Source organism: Eumetopias jubatus, unplaced genomic scaffold, assembly GCF_037043125.1.
Source record: "Eumetopias jubatus isolate StellerSeaLion01/CBP00866 unplaced genomic scaffold, mEumJub1_p1.0 scaffold_17, whole genome shotgun sequence".
Taxonomy (NCBI): domain Eukaryota; kingdom Metazoa; phylum Chordata; class Mammalia; order Carnivora; family Otariidae; genus Eumetopias; species Eumetopias jubatus.
In genome coordinates, this window is record NW_028274823.1 from 59373111 (window position 1) to 59390521 (window position 17411).

General features: G+C 38.5%; 1 protein-coding gene across 2 annotated transcripts in view; it reads right to left on the bottom strand.

Annotated features, from left to right (window-relative positions):
- MYPN (myopalladin) overlaps positions 1-17411 on the bottom strand; it is a 70725-nt gene that overhangs the window by 13506 nt on the left and 39808 nt on the right. For both annotated transcript variants that reach the window (XM_028109671.1, XM_028109672.1), the window contains exons 10-13: positions 11926-12516; positions 11413-11551; positions 2462-2683; positions 944-1093 (exon numbers count right to left, since the gene is read on the bottom strand). In XM_028109671.1, the coding sequence (XP_027965472.1) occupies positions 944-1093; positions 2462-2683; positions 11413-11551; positions 11926-12516 (1102 nt within the window). The remainder of the gene's footprint in view (positions 1-943; positions 1094-2461; positions 2684-11412; positions 11552-11925; positions 12517-17411) is intronic.

Genomic DNA, 17411 nt, shown 5'->3' on the forward strand with positions numbered 1-17411 from the left:
AAATGAATTAAAAATAAGAGAATTCTCCATTTTTTTTTCAATTTATATAAATTTTTCTGGACTGGAACAGTTTTGAACCTTTTGGCTAACTATTATGAGAAAGAAAACTTGGGGGTGGGGAATGAAAACAATAAAATACGACTCCCTAGATCACTGTTAATATTCTAGGGGGAATTTTTTTTTCTAGGGGGGAATTTAAAGAATATTGTGATGACTTTCACTTTGAGCTGAGAAATGAACAGAGCACAAATGTAAAAAAAATTTGAATTCTGGTGCACTGAACATTATCTGCAGCCACATGCAGAGACTATGGCCAAGTATTTTATACTTTTCTTAATAGAGATTTATCCTCAAAACTAACATTTTAATAAGGAGACTGGGTGAGAGTAGAAATTATAGTTCTATATTTTGTATTCTAATAGTAATTGAAGATATTTGTTCTGCCATACCTTTTACGGGAATTTTAAGTCTTGATCCTTGATCTTATTCAGAAAAGAAAAGTGAAAGATTATGGCTTTCCAACTTTTACCAAAAAAAAAAAAAAGGACATTATGGATTTGAGGAATATTTACAAGCTTTTTTGGAGTTATTTGCATATTCTCTAAAGAACAAAAACAACAAATCATTCTTTGATAGGATGATTTATAGACTCTTCAAGAGAGTCAATGAGTTAATAAACATAAGATTTAGCCTAATACATCTGGGACATAGTGAACAGATACTACAAATGTCCTTTGACAAAGGCTCAAGGCTTGAGTGACCCATCAATGGCTAACCGGTCTTTCAAGCTGTGATACTGTGCTCTAGTTACACACAATCACAATGCTTCTCATTTATTTTCCTCAGCAATCCTTAGTAACTCGCACTTCTCAAGGTCTCATTCACAATGACATCAGTGCTCCTTCCTCAGAGTGCAGCACAGCGCAGAACCCTGCTTCTCTACCTGGGGGTTGGCAGCCATGATAGTGTAGTTGCCATCGTCATCACTGGTGGTGGAGTCAATGTGCAGAGAGCATGTCCCATCTCCTTCTCGCCTCATTTTGCAGTGCTCATTTCTCTTTGAAATCTGCTTCCCATCTTTGAACCAGTAAACCTGCAATGAAAGATAATCAAGGAGAACATACACTGTTCTGCACATCTTTTTGAAGATAATGAAGCAGGGAGTAGGATGAAGCAAGGGCTGATTGCCATCTCTATGAGTGCCCCATTCCTTATAAAGCACTTCGGAAAAAGTATTTTAAAAATGACTGTAGGGGCGCCTGGGTGGCTCTGTCGGTTAAGCGTCTGCCTTCAGCTCAGGTCGTGATCCCAGGGTCCTGGGATCGAGCCCCGCATCGGGCTCCCTGCTCAGCGGGGAGCCTGCTTCTCCCTCTCCCACTCCCCCTGCTTGTGTTCCCTCTCTCTCTGTCAAATAAATAAATAAAATCTTTTTAAAAAAATGACTGTATAACATGCTCCTGCACTTGTACATATACAATACTTAAGTCAAAAATTCTGTATAATTTAGGATTGAGATAAAGCTTTTGACTCTTTTTATTGTACTTCATAATTACTTAAAAAGTCACCCCAAAGACCAGACATGTCTTCAGAGGCAAAATAATGAAAACCAGGAGACTGAATTTTTTCCCATTATCCTATCTACAAGCTCAAGTCTTCTGCAGTCCACAGATCTCAGGGTCCACAATAGCTCACCCTACTTGAAAGGATAGTATGGTTTATTATACCATGTGGAAGGAGGCCAGGATTCACTTGCTAAATTTCTCATCTGGCAAACATTTAAATAAATATGTTTTTCATGTTGAGTTCTGCATGTATCAAGGAGATCTCTCAAAGACAGGGGGGTTAAAGTACTGGCTGCAGCTGTTCTCCACATTTCCTGGTTACCTAACCATACACGATAACACCATGCTAATGTTTGTGAAAGTAGAGCGGAGAGATCCCCTACCACAGCCATACTGGGTGTAAATCCTTCTTTCAGCTGACTGCCAAAAAAATCTGGTGACTCATAAGATTTTTCTGCAGCCAGTGATAACGATATGACATTTTCAGCATATACCAACCTACTAGTAATGATACAAATATAGCTCACTTTGTGCAACAACAGGCACTTTGTGGGTATTCAATAAGTGTTAAAGAGAAAGAGCATCAATTTGGTGAGTTTGGTGGTTGAGAGAATCAATAGCCCAAAATGGAGGATTATGACTAAGAAGTTTATTTTAAACTTTTATTAAAATTCTAACTTACCCATAAGTCTGATTTATTTTGGGCCTAATTATTTCACGGTCCTATCTCTGACGGTCTCTTTTTAGTAAAATTATCTGGGCTTTGTTAGTTTTTCTGGTAGTGGTTTTTATTCCCTCTGTAGACACATCCCTAGAATCTGATAAGACTTTCTTGAAGGCATCATCTACAGTTCTGTGTTGTTGGTCGGTTGGCCAATCAGCTGGTCATCTTCCCCTACCTTTGGAACAGGAATCCCAACAATTTTGCAGGTAAATGTCACTGGAGAGCCTTCTGTAACTCGGAAATGCTTGAGTCTTTTGTCAAAGATGGGAGCAATACACTTGCCCGTGGGGATCTCGTCATGTTGGACTTCATCATCTGACTCATCAACAGGGGTACGTTCCAAGCGAAACTCTATTTCATTCATCAGCCTCTGCTCAAAGCTTGAAATTTTGTACTCCTGTCAAAATGGCAAACATGTTTCAATTTCAATTCTATGGGTGAGAAAGAAGCTGTCTATCAGTATAATTTGAGGATGGAACTTTTTAGATTTAGATGGTAAATATATATCATGGAAACCCAATAAACCAGGCATGTTCCATTTCCAGTTCCTCACCATGGAGCACTAAAGGAGATGCCAATGTCTCTACTATAATCACAAACTGCCTTAGTGAATCCTGATTCCTCACCTTGAGTATGGAGCCCCAGTAGCATCCTGTAGAGAAATGAAGATGGAATGTGATTTCCATTACTACTATTAATGTCCATTTCAATATGTAGAACTTCCTATCTGGTAATATGGCAAAACTATTCTGAATTGCATTCTGATGCATGCCTGCATTACCAGCTTCCTGTCTCTACTGGACATTCCCATCTGCATACTTGATGAAATCTGTCTTGAATAAATCTCCCTCGAGTCCATATCCATCTTCATTGCATCTCTCTACTCCCACCACAACAAAACTAGTTGAAATAATTTTGTATTGTTACAGGATCACTTGCTTGCCACCCATTCTTTCACTAATGTGCTCCAATTAGGCTTGTGTTCTCACTGTCCCCCTGAGATTACTATTGTCAAGGTCTCCAAATTTGCCAAATCCAGTTGTCACTTATCTGTTCTTACCTTACCTGATATCTCAGCAGTATTAGACAAGGACGGCTACTTTCTCCTTTTTGAAATATTTTCTTCTGTTTGCTTTCATGATACCATATTGGTTTTCCTTCTCTTTCTTTAGTTGCTGCTTATCAGTCTCCTTTGCTAGCTCCTAGTCCTAGGTAAGTGGTCTCAACCCATCTCCCAGCTTCAGATACCTTCTGTATGCTGATGACTCCAAATACATATCTTCAAGCCTGATCTTTCTACAAAACTCGTATACCCGATGATACATCATGCGAGTCATATACCCAGCGATTGATTCTATATCATGGCTTGGGCACCCAATGGGCATCTCAAACTTAGCATGATCCAAACAACACACACTTGATTTCTGTCTCCCAGAGATGTTCCTACCCTGCTCTTCCCCATCTCAGAAAATGGTGCCACTATTCACCCACTTGGTTAAGTAGTTAAGCCAGTGTTTCTTGCACTATCTTTGGTGAAAACCAGGTTTTAAAAATTTTCCAGTGTGTAGTTTTGTAAAGTGAAATAAAAATGAATGAGTAGCAAAATGAAATTTAGGAGGCAGGCAAAATTATTATATTCAATAGGCATAAAATGTTTCTGTCAAATTGCTATAGAAATTTCTTAATGGTTACTCTCAGTTTCTGTGCTTATGCCAAGGTGGAGAGGTGAGAGCTTGCAGATTGCCACACGTCCTCGGACCACACTTTGAGTGTACCAAGTTAAACCCTAAATCTAGGACTTATCCTGAATTCCTGTCACTCCCTCTCCCTGCCGAATTCTATCAAGCTTATATGTCACCTCCCCAAAGCAGCCTTCCCAGTCCACTTCATGTAAATGAACTCCCCATTCTAATACTCTACACAGTACCATTTGCTATCTAGTATATTTCTTGTTTGTTTGTTTATTGATTGAGTGAATGAATATCTCTAAGGATTAGAATGTTAGCTCCACAAGAGCTGAGAGCTTGTTTATCTTGCTTCTCACTATATCAACAGCACCTGGAATAGTGTCTACCTCATGGCAGGTGCTCAATGAGTATCTGAAGAATGAGTGAAGACATGGATGACATGGGGGAAATCACTTGTTCCAACTGCATCTTTGAAGACTTCAGAACCATGGCTTTGGGCTGAGGGCAAGACCTTCTGTTAAGCTTGTGACTCTAGTTAACCACAATTTCATAATTTAGATGAGCTCCATGGAGATGGCACTAGGATGTTCCTGAAATAGAATTTGGAAGCACATGGCTGATATACATCTGTCCCAGTCTTAGACAGAGTGATTGAGTTCAGGACTTGTAAGATGTATTCTCAAGCTATTAAATCACATTACTCATGTCCTTTAGTTATTGTCATATACATATTGTCACCTGAATTTGTGTAGAATTGGAACTTACGAAACATAGAAATACAGAAATCAGATGTTTGTTGGTTTCAAGTTCTTGAAACCAATTTTAAATCCTCTTCTCTTGGCCACATCTCACACTGGGTAAGCAAAATAAATCCACAGCTCTTTCAGGGTAGAGAAAATGATTAATCTCCAGGTACCTTATTATTTTTTAATCAGATAATTCAAACCAGTTAAAGTAAAAAATTATTCACTTCTATTAATCTGAAACCTAGTTTAAAAGTATTAAGACTATTTTCTACATTATAGGAGTTTTTAAAAAGTTAATCATTGAAAGCTTCCAACTACCTATTAGGCTGAATTATACAAAACTGACATTTTTGTAGGTCAAAAATGTAGACTTTCATATGATTCAATCTAATACTTCACAATGACTATATTTTTCCTTACATATATTAAATGCTCCCCCAAATTTGAAATATTTCTTAGTCTTGCCAGTTTAAAATCACATGAAGAGTATATACTTCTTCTTTCTTGAATTGCATTTATGCTTTTGAATATATATTATTTTTCTCTTTAACACATTTGTTTATTTTCCTGGATATTTAGGAGTAAAACCAATGAGTCATTTTATTCCCTTACCATATGAGGTAGGTATTAAAAGAAGCTTTATTATTTTAAAAATTACATCCAAACAGAATAATTCACACAGTTCTCAAACCTCATACACAGATCCTAGGGGTTCAGGAAACACCATAAGTTATTTGTGAGGGTGGCAGGAGGTCTTAGCATTTTACAGCTTCTCATCTTGTTTCATTTAAGTCCCCAAATTCCTAGTCCATTCCATACCAACTCTAGCCATTGTTCTAATGGAGTCCTTGCTCTAAATTTTTTTTTAAAAAGAGTCTTCCCTGAAGCTTCTCCTATTGCCTGACCTGTAAGGGCTGTAACTTCCTGGCTAAATACCTTGTCAGAGTTATTATAGTGAAAGATGAATTCCTGAAATTCTATTTTGGAAGTATGAAGGAATTTTTCCAAAGAAGTATTTTGTACATAGTGGTAAGTTATGATTACACCCAACCTTCAGGAACACAGCAGATGATATATACGAGGACCTAAGTGCCTGCCGGAGAATATAAACACCACATGGTCTCCATGTATTCCAAACTGGATTTTGCCAAGTTGGGGCCTGATCTTACAGAATTTATCGATGTTTGAATTGATTTGATCCAAGGAACTAGAGAAGCAATATGATGAAAATATGCACATTTTGTTTTACTACAAAGGCATGCATATTTGTTATATATTTATTATTTTATCAGTATGACAAATTGGGAGGTGATGGAAACAGAACACTCAATGAGTTATTTAAAAAATACTACTTATAACTAGGTACTGAGGATACAGTTGCAACCAGATCTTAACTGGAAGTTTTTACTAAGGCACCAAGATGGGCTAGATATCAGAAAACAAGTGAGTTGGCAGACAATTTCAAAGCAGGTGCTTATAGACAGGCTAGACCATTTAAACCCCTCACCTCCACCAGAGATACAAAGGAGTGAGGCGGGAGAAGATCCAGTGAGAGGACTTTGGAGTGAGCTATTGTGTCTCTGCATCTCCTACCTCCTCCTCTACCGCAAGGGTACCTGCCTTCACTTCAAGCTCAGCAAGGGAGATTAAATGGACTCATTAGGAGAGCTTGCTTTATTTTCTGCAGTGGGTTAGTATCTGACTCCTGCCTAAGAAAGCTGGAGTGAGGAGTGAGGCAGCTTTTGGTCAGTGGGCAAGCTGAAGGCTACTTTGACTAGCCTTCACACCTGCACCGTGATGGGTCCTGTCAGGCACACATGGGCCACATACAAGACTAAGCCACTGTGGGGTCAGCTTTTGTCTTTCCATGGCTGGGAAAGGGAGTGAGGACAGTCAGTAAAGTGGGGGAGGAGGGAGCAAAAAAAGAGAGCAGCTGGCCACACTTCCCTTCCTGGCTTTAGGTTCACCATTTGTAACAGTTCTTGCGCTGTGGGGTGTGGATAGGGGTGTTCGTGTGGGGGGTCTTATTTTTGAATAAGGAAATTTTGTACTACTGGATCAAGATTGTATTTTGCAACGAAGTTACCCCAGAACCTTAAGTGAACTAAATGGGGCCAAAACTGTTTTGAGATTGCCTTATAGTTGAGATTGCCAGGAGCAGGAGAAGAAATAGTCCCACAGAATAAATCCAAAGGGATACTGGGAGAAAAAAAAATTCTTTTTAGACATATTTGTTTAAGGTACCAGGTATATAATGTGTAAATTGCAAATGAGCAACAAAATAAAAATACTGTAGATCAAGGAATTTCCATGAAAGTTTTCATAAATATTTTGGAAATTGGAAACAGGAACAAGGAAACCATGAAGTTGTGTGGCAGGGGTATGTGGCTTGTTGCTAAAGCACTGAATCTTTACTTATGGGCTGTTACCAAAGATGTATACCATCCCCAAAGCAGAAATTGACGTCTTTTTGTAGTGTTTTGAAACTAAGAGTTGGTTATCCCAAAAATAACTACCCCGATTACACACCAGTCAAGATTTTCATTCCAAGTTATGACTGATGGGACTCAGATTTTGTAAAGAAATTTGCAAACAAAAGCAATACGTTTAAGTTAAATTTAGGTGCTTTCTGCACTGTTCTGTACAAAGGCTGTACTACAGATCCACTGTTGGTAGACACAGGCTTTGAATTTCCAGGACTGAATTTATGTTGCCTTCTCCATGTCCCCTTGCCTCATCCCTTTGTGAGCAAAAGCAGCAGTTTCTGCATTAGCTGCTTGTAAGTGATGTCTGTGCTCAAAGGAGAGAATGTTTTTCTGTGTGAAGCTGACATACAGTTAACACCAGAGTTTTGCTTAATTTCAGTGTTTTCATCTTTTTAATCTATTGATTGAAGTGGATTATTGTCATAAGGTAGTATCCTCAATTAGGCATAATCAGAATCTATATAGTCAAGTGAGGTATTTTCCATAGATAGGCCACAAATCCAAAATTTTCTCTTTGGTCAAAAGTTTCATTATCTTATCTGAAACTAATGTAAATCCCATAGCCATGTGCTAATTCAGGAAATATTCATGGAGTACCTACTCTGTGCCAGACACAACAGGGGTGCGGCAATGATTAAGACATCCACCAATCCCATCTCCCATGGAGATTGTGACTGGTGCATTCTGGTTGGGTCCACAGACGATAACATAGGGACACTTCACTATCCCACGCTTCTACCATGCTCAAGGTAAGCAACCTAAGGTCAATGGCTATGTGGAATTCTCATTAGAAAAGGAATGGATGGGGGCGCCTGGGTGGCTCAGTTGGTTAAACCACTGCCTTCAGCTCAGGTCATGATCCCAGGGTCCTGGGATTGAGCCCCACATCGGGCTCCCTGCTCATGCAGGAAGCCTGCTTCTCCCTCTGCCTGCCGCTCCCCCTGCTTGTGCTCTCTCCCTCCCTCTCTCTCTCTCTCTCTCTCTGTCGCTATCTCTCTCTGTGTGTCAAATAAATAAATAAAATCTTTAAAAAAAAAAGAAAAGGAATGGATGGCAAGACTCACAAAATAGGATTTTCATAAAGAGTTCATAGTAAGAGATGAAAGAGGTGTGCTTTAGATAGAAGAAATCACTAAGCAGCTTAGAGAAGAAGATTAGAGGAACAAAAAGCATAGCAAGAATTAGGTGCATATTTTTTTTTCTTTTGTCATACATGGCAGTATCTGGGAACCACAGACAGTTTTAAAGAAGCATTAATTTAAAAAAGTGTGTTGGAGGTGGGGAGCAGAATAAAGAGATGGGAAGGTTTCCAGAGAAATGAGGTCAAGGAGGAAAGCTGAAATAAGACACTGTGTGTGTATGTGTGTTTAGAAATTAACAGTCACCGAATAGTTACTGGGTGTAGAAAATCATGTTAAGTCATGTGTGAATTAAAATCATTGGTCATGAAACCTTCATTATTACATTTTGTGATCCTGGGTTCCTCTGACCTCTCAGATTCACCTTGCTATCCTAAACCATTTAAGTTTTATTGATGTCCACTGCAGATTCACTGGTGGTGAACGATACCCTTCAAAATAAGAAATGATACAGCCTAAAATCTAGAAGTTGGGCACCTCTCTTGGCTTATCCCCAACTCAAAGAAACTTCACTGTCAGTTTAGAAAGCTAACCATTTTAAGAAATATGAACATCTGAAAGGATGACACCTTTGTGTCACACAATGTTCTAAGAATCAACAAGCAAATGTTAATTGCTATTTAGAAAGGTTATATCAAATGAGGTAGAAAGTAAATGCTGAAATATTACAATAGGGAAATACAAAGTGATAGATATGTCAAAGAAAATCCATTTTCTAAAACATTAATTTAGGAGTTTGAGTTCTGGGGAGGAAATTGTCTATAGTCAATATTCATTGTTCAAGGACCTCTGATTTATTTTCATGCTCAGCATAATGGGATGAGGCTAGCCCACACACATGTTCTAAGAGGTTGCTGTTCTTCATTGGCTAGGAATAAAATAGGGTCAGAGAGTCCAGCTTTTGGACCTAAAAGTTTTCAAAGCAAGATAAAACAACAACAAATCTTCAGAAGAAATCATTTGCTTTCCCCTCATATGGGCAGCCTAATGTAGGAATGAGAAAACTGATCATTTTGATTCCTGTGTCTCCAAACTGCAGATATAGATGACTATCAATATGCAAGTGTTTCTTTATGATTGCTTTTCCACTTTCCCAAGCAAATTTTCTTCTTCTAACTTCACCAACAGGCCACAATACATTTTAGACAGTTCTTCACAGTATCTTCACTATCATTTCTCAAGGCAACAATGACAAAGCAGTATTACAATGTGGTCATCATTTTATTCCTCAAAACTAAATCAGAATCAACATCTACCAACCTAATGCAAAGTTTCCATCTTAGTATCCTGAATTGCATTTACGCAGCTTGGTTTTCTTATCCATGGCATAGAACTCCGTCTAGAACCAATTCTGTAACTAAACTACCATAGCAATTCTCAGAATAATGATTCTCAGAAGAACATTGATGTATGTCACAGATATTCAAATGGAGAGTATGGAGATGCTTTTTGAAACTGATCCTAGGCCCTGCTATTAGCCCTGGAGCTAATAATGAGCTCTATCAGGTTTATGACACTCAACTCATAGAAGTTCATGTTCACTTATATTCACATTTCAGGTAATTAGGAGAAAAACCCCACTTTGCCATGAATTGGGCGGGGATTAGCATCGATCTACCTACAGAGTAACTATGAAAGGGACATCACACGGCTTGTGTGCTGGCCTGGTATTATTTTTGCAGGGTTCTAATTGCTCCCTCTCTGAGTTACAAAAGACATAGGCTGAACACAGCTCTGATTTCAGTGACACTTAGAAGGATTAACAAACACGAATGTGATGACAGTATTATAGGAAAGCAAATCTGCATCAGACAGAGCAAAATTTATGGGGACTTAAAGGTAATTGTCATAAAACTGACAAAGACTTCACAGTTTCAGGGAATATGTGAAGTGTCCCGGAGACTAGGGCTCTAGTTCTAGTTCCTCCACTGACAGTTTGACAACTGTGCCCCCATTTCTTGGTCTAGAAGATGGAAGGGAGAAGAATAGTTGCCTTGGCATTTGCCTCCCAGAAATGCATGTAACTTGGTGAAATAATACATGAAAAGTGTCCTCAATTATAACAAGCTTAAATTTAGTTCTTCTTCAATTCAACAATTTAAAGTCAATTTTAAGATTTTAAACAGCAGATTTTCAAAAGAACCTACTTAGTAAAAATTGCCCAACATATCGCACAGTTGTAAAATACTGTATATCCTTGGCTCCGCTGGAGGTAAAAGACAGAAACAAAGGAAAACAGCATATGGTCAGGGAAATCTGGAGCCTTGTTTCCAGGGATCACTTATGCTACAAATTCCACAATATTTGGCATGTAGTTTTGACTGAAATCTTATGTTATGTTTCAAAATAGATTTTTTATCAGTTCCTACTGTGGGAAATAAACCAAGAGTTAGGTTATTAAAATGTAAACTGACGTTTACAAAATAACCATGTTATGAAATGCAAAAACAAATGGCTCAAATAACAAAATACTCAGTCTATTTTTCTTTTATTTGATGCTCACCCATGGCTTTCCTTTTTCTTTCAGTGTGAACACTTACTAGTAAGCAAGGAGTTGTATGGGTTGAACCACAGGATATTGACTACTGATGGCTATTTCACATGATTCAAGCTTATGTAAAATTGAGAGGAACTGGTGAACAGACCTCTAGCACATTAGATTGTAGGAGTCAGATAAAGGACAGCGTGGTGTCCCAGAGTTCCTTTAAGTCTAGATCTTCTCATATATTGCAATATTTCAAAGATGTGATGGTGTTTGCCTATACTGAGCTGAGGATTGCTGGAATGGCCAACATACTAGCTAGTCCTTCTCTTTCTCTAACGTATTCCATTCTATGTAAATGCATATAAACAGTTAAAGTGAATTAACTGCTGGGGTAATCAAGAACTGTAGATCCATGTGGATGAGTTTTCTATATGACCCTCGGTTAATCTATGCTCTATCTTCTAAGACAGCAGGGTCAGGCTAACTGAGGTCTGGTGACCTGACCATCCAAGAACTAAATGAAATGAAATGATACTTCTTATTATGAAATTCCAATAAACCATTTAAGTGCAACAATCTTACCTGCTGGTTTGATCTGACATCACTGAAATTCATTTTTTTCCCCAAGTCTAGAATCACCGCATTCTTAGTTTCACGAATGAAATCATCATTCACCGGTTGGGGAGACTTTGTGTTTTTCTTCATTAGTCCCTGGGATGGCCTGTAAAATAAATTCACACCTGACACACCCATGAGAAACACTTGCCAGTGTCCGAAAGCCTAGAAATCAGAGTGGCTGAAATGGCAGTCAGACACCAGGAGTCATCGGGCACTTAGGGAGGGCATCTTGTGTACCAAAGTTGAGCACTGCACAGAGAATCTGTGTTTGGAGAGGTGTTTTCAAAATTTAAAATTAGAAATTATTTAAAGTAATCATGCCCTTCGCCGTAAGGTGTTCAGTATCTGTTTAGTGCCTAAGAGATAGGATTATCTAGGAATCCACTAAATGAGAGTCCTGTTCCAGACCAAGCTATTCCATGCATATGTCCTTTCTTAAGTGACAACTTTTACTTGAGAAATCTTAATGACACTTACACGGATGGTGCGCTTCTGGGCAGCCCCATGGCATTGGTGGGTGGGATGGCAGGGAGAGAAGGAAGAACGGAGCTGAGGAAAGCCACTGGGTTCTGAATCCGGCTGGTGGGAGAGACAGGAGCTGGGGAAACACAGCGGGGCTGAAACTGGTTTCCACTGGAGATGGCAAATGTGAGTGGCGATGGCGCTGGCTCTACCGGAGCTGGAGGGGGTGGCTCGTTTTGGAAGGAAACTCCTCCTAGAGACTTGTTTTGAATGGAGGGGTGAGAAACTAAGAGGCTCTCTTTGCTCACTGTCCTCTGAATGGTTTGAGGAGTGCTGCTTAGGGTGAACACTGGAGAGCTGGAAGGGGACACGGTTGCTGTGGTTGTATTTGAAGAGGGGAAGAAATGCTTTGGCCGGGCCAAGCTGAACGTCTGTGATGAAGGGGCCTTCACCTGCTTGCTGGACATTGTCACCGCCGGAGAAGCAGTGGAGTTCAAAACACTCATGTTGAAAGGAAACTCCTTAGGAGAGGAAGGAGATGGGTTTTGCAACTGCTGTTGTTCCAGTAAGACTTGGTTGTGAAGCTGTTGGAGCTGACTGGAATCACTGCACACAAGAGTGGGGAGAGAGAAGGGAAATCTGTCACCATCGGCCTCACCCAGCAGAAAATGTATGACAGGCTGTTTACAATTCTATGCTGATTCAGAACACACAACCAGAGTTGCCAGAAATGAGCCAATCAATTTCTCCTTTCTAAATCTGATTTATTGTCGGGAAGAAGGGGAAAAGCCACCACAATGCACAACTCCAAAAGGCATCGTTCACATGGTATTCTTTGTGTTGTGACCCTGAAACATGGCAGCACAATTTTAGAATGTTTATGAATTAGAAAAAAGAAATAGAAACAATGGTCTTCTGTTGGGAATGCCTAAAGTTCTGATAGGAGCAGGCTGTATCTCAGCTTTGGGACAGAAGGCAGTGCGCTACATACTGATGTAAGTAACTGAATGCGTTGTAGTCTTCATTCTGTCTTATTTTAAAGCAAACCTTAATAAAGCCCCTGGATGTGTCTTGGTGTTTCTCATCCTCTCTCGGCAACAACGCACTGTAGATAAGGTGACCATATGTCCCAATACATCCTGGACAGTCTTGGTTTATGCCTGTTTTCCTGGCATAATTATCAATACTACTCTTTTACTCTCAAAAATGTCGTGATTTGAATGGTAGATTATATGGCCACCACAATTAGAAACATTGCCTTAGACTTTTCTTGTTCCTAAGAGGAGAAAGAAAACCAAGCTGGGAGTACTTTCTTCTTTTGTATGAAGTTGAGTCACAGAAGCATTATATGATTTGCCCACAGTCTATTTAATTTATCTTAACAAAATGATTAATCATTATTTTTTTTAAAGATTTATTTATTTGAGAGAGAGAGCAAGTGAGCACGGGGGAAGGGGCAGAGGGAGAAGGAGAGGGAGAGAAGCAGACTCCACTAAGCTCAGAGGGAGCTGGATGCAGGGGTCAATCCCATGACCCCAAGATCTCGACCTCAGCCAAAATCAAGAATCAGACGCTCAACTGACTGAGCCACCCAGGTGCTCCCGGTTACTTATTTTTTAAGAAAGAAAATGGAAAATGAAAATCTCTACAAATCTTATGTGCATAAAGTTGTCAGTGCTGCTAAACTTTGCTGTTTGGAAGAATTTTCTCTCACATGAGTAACTACAGGAAGATCCACAAGGAAGACTGTGGTGTTTTAAGTCTACAAAGCTTTTATGTTCTTCGGAAACATAGGTTGCTTCTGGAACATAGAAGGTGATCTGCTGAACATGAGATCTATTAAAAATGAAAGCTTCAGAAAAAAAAAATGAAAGCTTCAGTATTTTCAGAGCATTAGGAAAGTCAACACCAATGGTAATAAAGTTGAACCAGGAGGTTCTCCAAACCTTGATTTTTCTTAATTATGGGAGTTTAAGGCCTTTCTCCTTCCTTTCATTAACACTTCTGATATACGATATATGGAAAAGTAACTTCACAAAGCAGAGTCCCATCTGTTGTCAAATGGCTATTTAATATGCAATCCTTCTTTGTTCGTCCATGAAAATTCTTGTTTTGAGTTAAACTAAGAATTCAGAAGCATTAGCCACTTGGTACAGTAACTTTCTTAGAAGTGTTCAAGCTGAGAGAATAAAGTAATATAGTTAAAGATTAATTATATTTTAGTTTCATCATGGATGAAGATTCAGCAACCAAGAGAAGCAGAAATAGCTTTGTTAGATTATCCTTAGAAAAATATAAAATGTATACAATTAATATTGTTTCTGTTAGGGTTAACTTTCCCAACAGCATGAAAATACAAAAATCTTTAGATTTTAATGGATTTCATATTTGTCAGGTCACATTCTATGGTTGCTATAGCCTGAAGACAATGCTATACAATTTTCAGGACATCTCTGTACAGAGTAGTCTATACAAATTTTAGTCTTATGATTTTGCAGAAATATTTTCTTGTGGCTATGGAAATAAAAAAAGTAGTATATGACAAGTAAGTAATCTTAGAAAGATAAGGATGATAAAAAGGGGCAGGAAATCATTTGGTATTGATTGATTCTTATTTTCCTTTAGTTCCCATTGAATAAAAACTAAGAACTAGCTTTTTACTTTAAGACTTCCAATGGCATCTTAGCCCTTATCATTCAATGCAGTATATTGGATTAGAGAGGGTCACAAACCTTAAACATAATGATATGTGAGATACAGTGTCAAATTGTTTTGATTATCCAAGTTTCTGGAAGAATTCATTTGGGAATAATGTCTCTTTGTTTGAACAAGGTTTTTGTTTGTTTGTTTGTTTTTCATTTTATCAGTCTTGTTTCAGAAGGGATTTAAAACAGCAGTTTGGATTCGCTTATTCATTACATCGGGTGTCAATTCCATTATTCGACGAACTTTTATTGAATCTTCTGTGTTTACTTTGTTAGGCACTGTAAGATATATATATATATATATATATACATATATATATATCTGAGATAGTACAAGCTATTCAGGGCTCAAAAATCTTACTATACATACATACAGCATAAATAAACACCGGCTATTTAAGAGAACATGTAGAACTTACTTACTGCTTTAATAATGAAGGTACAAAGTACAATGAAAGAATAAAGGAAGAGAAAATTAATTACAAAGGCTACTAGTTCTAAAATCCCCAGTAACATCTCTAATTCAAAGTAACAGCCTGTCATAAATTGCTATAAGCTCAGCTGCTCTTTTCTTGTTGCCATGAGGATTTCTGAAATCAGGTTTATACCCAAGCTTTCTTTTATCAGCTTTCAAGCTGACATCAAGCTTTCTTTTATGCAGGCAGATTTATCAGCTCTCTTGGGTTATCTGAATATATCTTCTCCTTTGCCACAACACATAATTTAAGCATGATGCTCAAGAATATGTTTGTGCAGACAGACAGACTTAGGTTCTAATCCTGGCTCTGCCACTCATTGTTTGTGTGGTTTTGGGTAGTTCCTAGACTTTTCTGACCCTGATTGCCTCATAAATAAAATAGGAATAAGTAATATCTCAACATTGTTGTGAGAATTGATCAAATCACCTAAAACATGTAAGTAATCAATAAATGGTGGCTATTTTATCTTTAGTTTTTGAACTACAAATATCAATTTTAAGATTTGTAAGAATGAAAATTAAGAGCTTCAGAATAATAAGGATGCTTCTTGTGGTTTCTGGGGTACAAAGGAATTTCTTAGGGATTTTGAACTGTTGAGATAAAAGGCTTAGTGACAAAAACAACAAAACAAACTGGGGATGGTGTATCAAGTACTTTTGATAGCAGTTTTGGCAACAAAAATTTAGGGCAGTGTGTGCTGGAGCCAGCTCTTGATTGTTCTGGAGAGCAGATTGTGCACATCTCATTCCAATTCCCAGTTCAATGACCTTTCTTTAGTAACTTGAAATAGAACACGGTGGGAGAAAATTGGCAAATGCTACAAATCAGGGCTTCCCCGTCTCCATCCGTTGTTAAAACATCTGCCAGCACATCACTGATTAGGATAACTAATTCTAAATATGTCTCTGCAATTGGCTTCTAGCTGTGGTTTTAGCAGTGGCTACCATGCTGGCTACACATTAGAATCACCCACAGAGCATAAAAGACAAACAAACCTCAATGATTTAGGCACCATCATCCAGAGAGTCAAGTGGCCTGGGAAAAGATCCAGGCTTAGTTATTATTTTCTTTTAAAAAGTAGGGCAGTGATTCTTAAACTTTAGTGAGCCTCAGAAACCTCTGGAGGGCTTGTTGAAACCCATATTTTGCCCTCCCTGCCTCCACCCCCAGCTTCTGATTCAAGTCTGGAGTGGGGCCTGAGAATCTGCATTTCTATCAAGCTCCCAGGTGATGCCAGTGCTGTGACTAGCAAGGCTCTAGGTGGTTTTCACATGCATCTGGGACTGAGAACCCCTGCTCTAAAGAAACACTTGTCCCCAAAACAGAGGCTTTCCCAGTACATGCTGATTTTTGTCTGACGTTTTCCTTACTTTAAATATTAATTATTGCGTTCTCCTGGGTGTGGAGGGGTGTGTGTATGGGGTGGGGTGGAATGATAAAGGGTTGTAACCCAGACTTTCCAACTTTAGACCAGTAGTTTCCAAACTGGCTGAATATTAAAATAATCTGTGGAGGGATTCTGATTCAATTGGGATGGAAGGCATAAATATTTTTTAAAAGCTCTACATTTTATTAGAGAGTGTAGCGAGGATGAAGAATCACTGCTCTAGACAATCTTGAAATTCAGGTTGAAAATCTCAAAGTCTGAATTATCTAGACTTTGATGATACAATGTTTAAAAAGGACGGTTTCTCTTTCTGTTGCAGTCTTAAGATCTGTAAGAATTATGTCTATTTTTTGTATGAGTGGCAAATTGAAGGAATGAGCAGAAAAGTGTATCCTCAAGAAGATTATTCAGAGAGTCAATATATTTTAATGCAAAACCTAAAAGATTAAAACCAATGAGGTCAAAACCAGAAAGAAAAGGCTGTAGACATATGGGTTCACAAAGTACTGGTGTAAGTGTGCACGTGCACATGCAGGTATATATTCATACCTCTACTAATACAAACCTATAAATACACAAGAGAAAACTTAAGGAAGGCAAAAAAGATTAAAGAATTATGTAGTGCTGAGGACTGGATTTGTAGAGGGTGTCATTACATAATTTCATAGCAAAAATTATTACATCCATTGAAAGTCTGATGTGGCAGACAGATACTGCTGGCTGACTACTTTACTTCTTCCCTTTGTAAAAGAACTTGATTTTATTCATGGAGGCAACATATACAGCCAAAGACTACACTTCCTAGTCTCCTTTGCAGCTACTAAACTGTGTGACTAAGTTCTGGCTGATGAAATAAAAGCACAAGATTTGGGTAAGATCTAAGAAGGCTCCTTAAAAGGAGTCTGACATCAGGCCTTCCACCCATTTGCC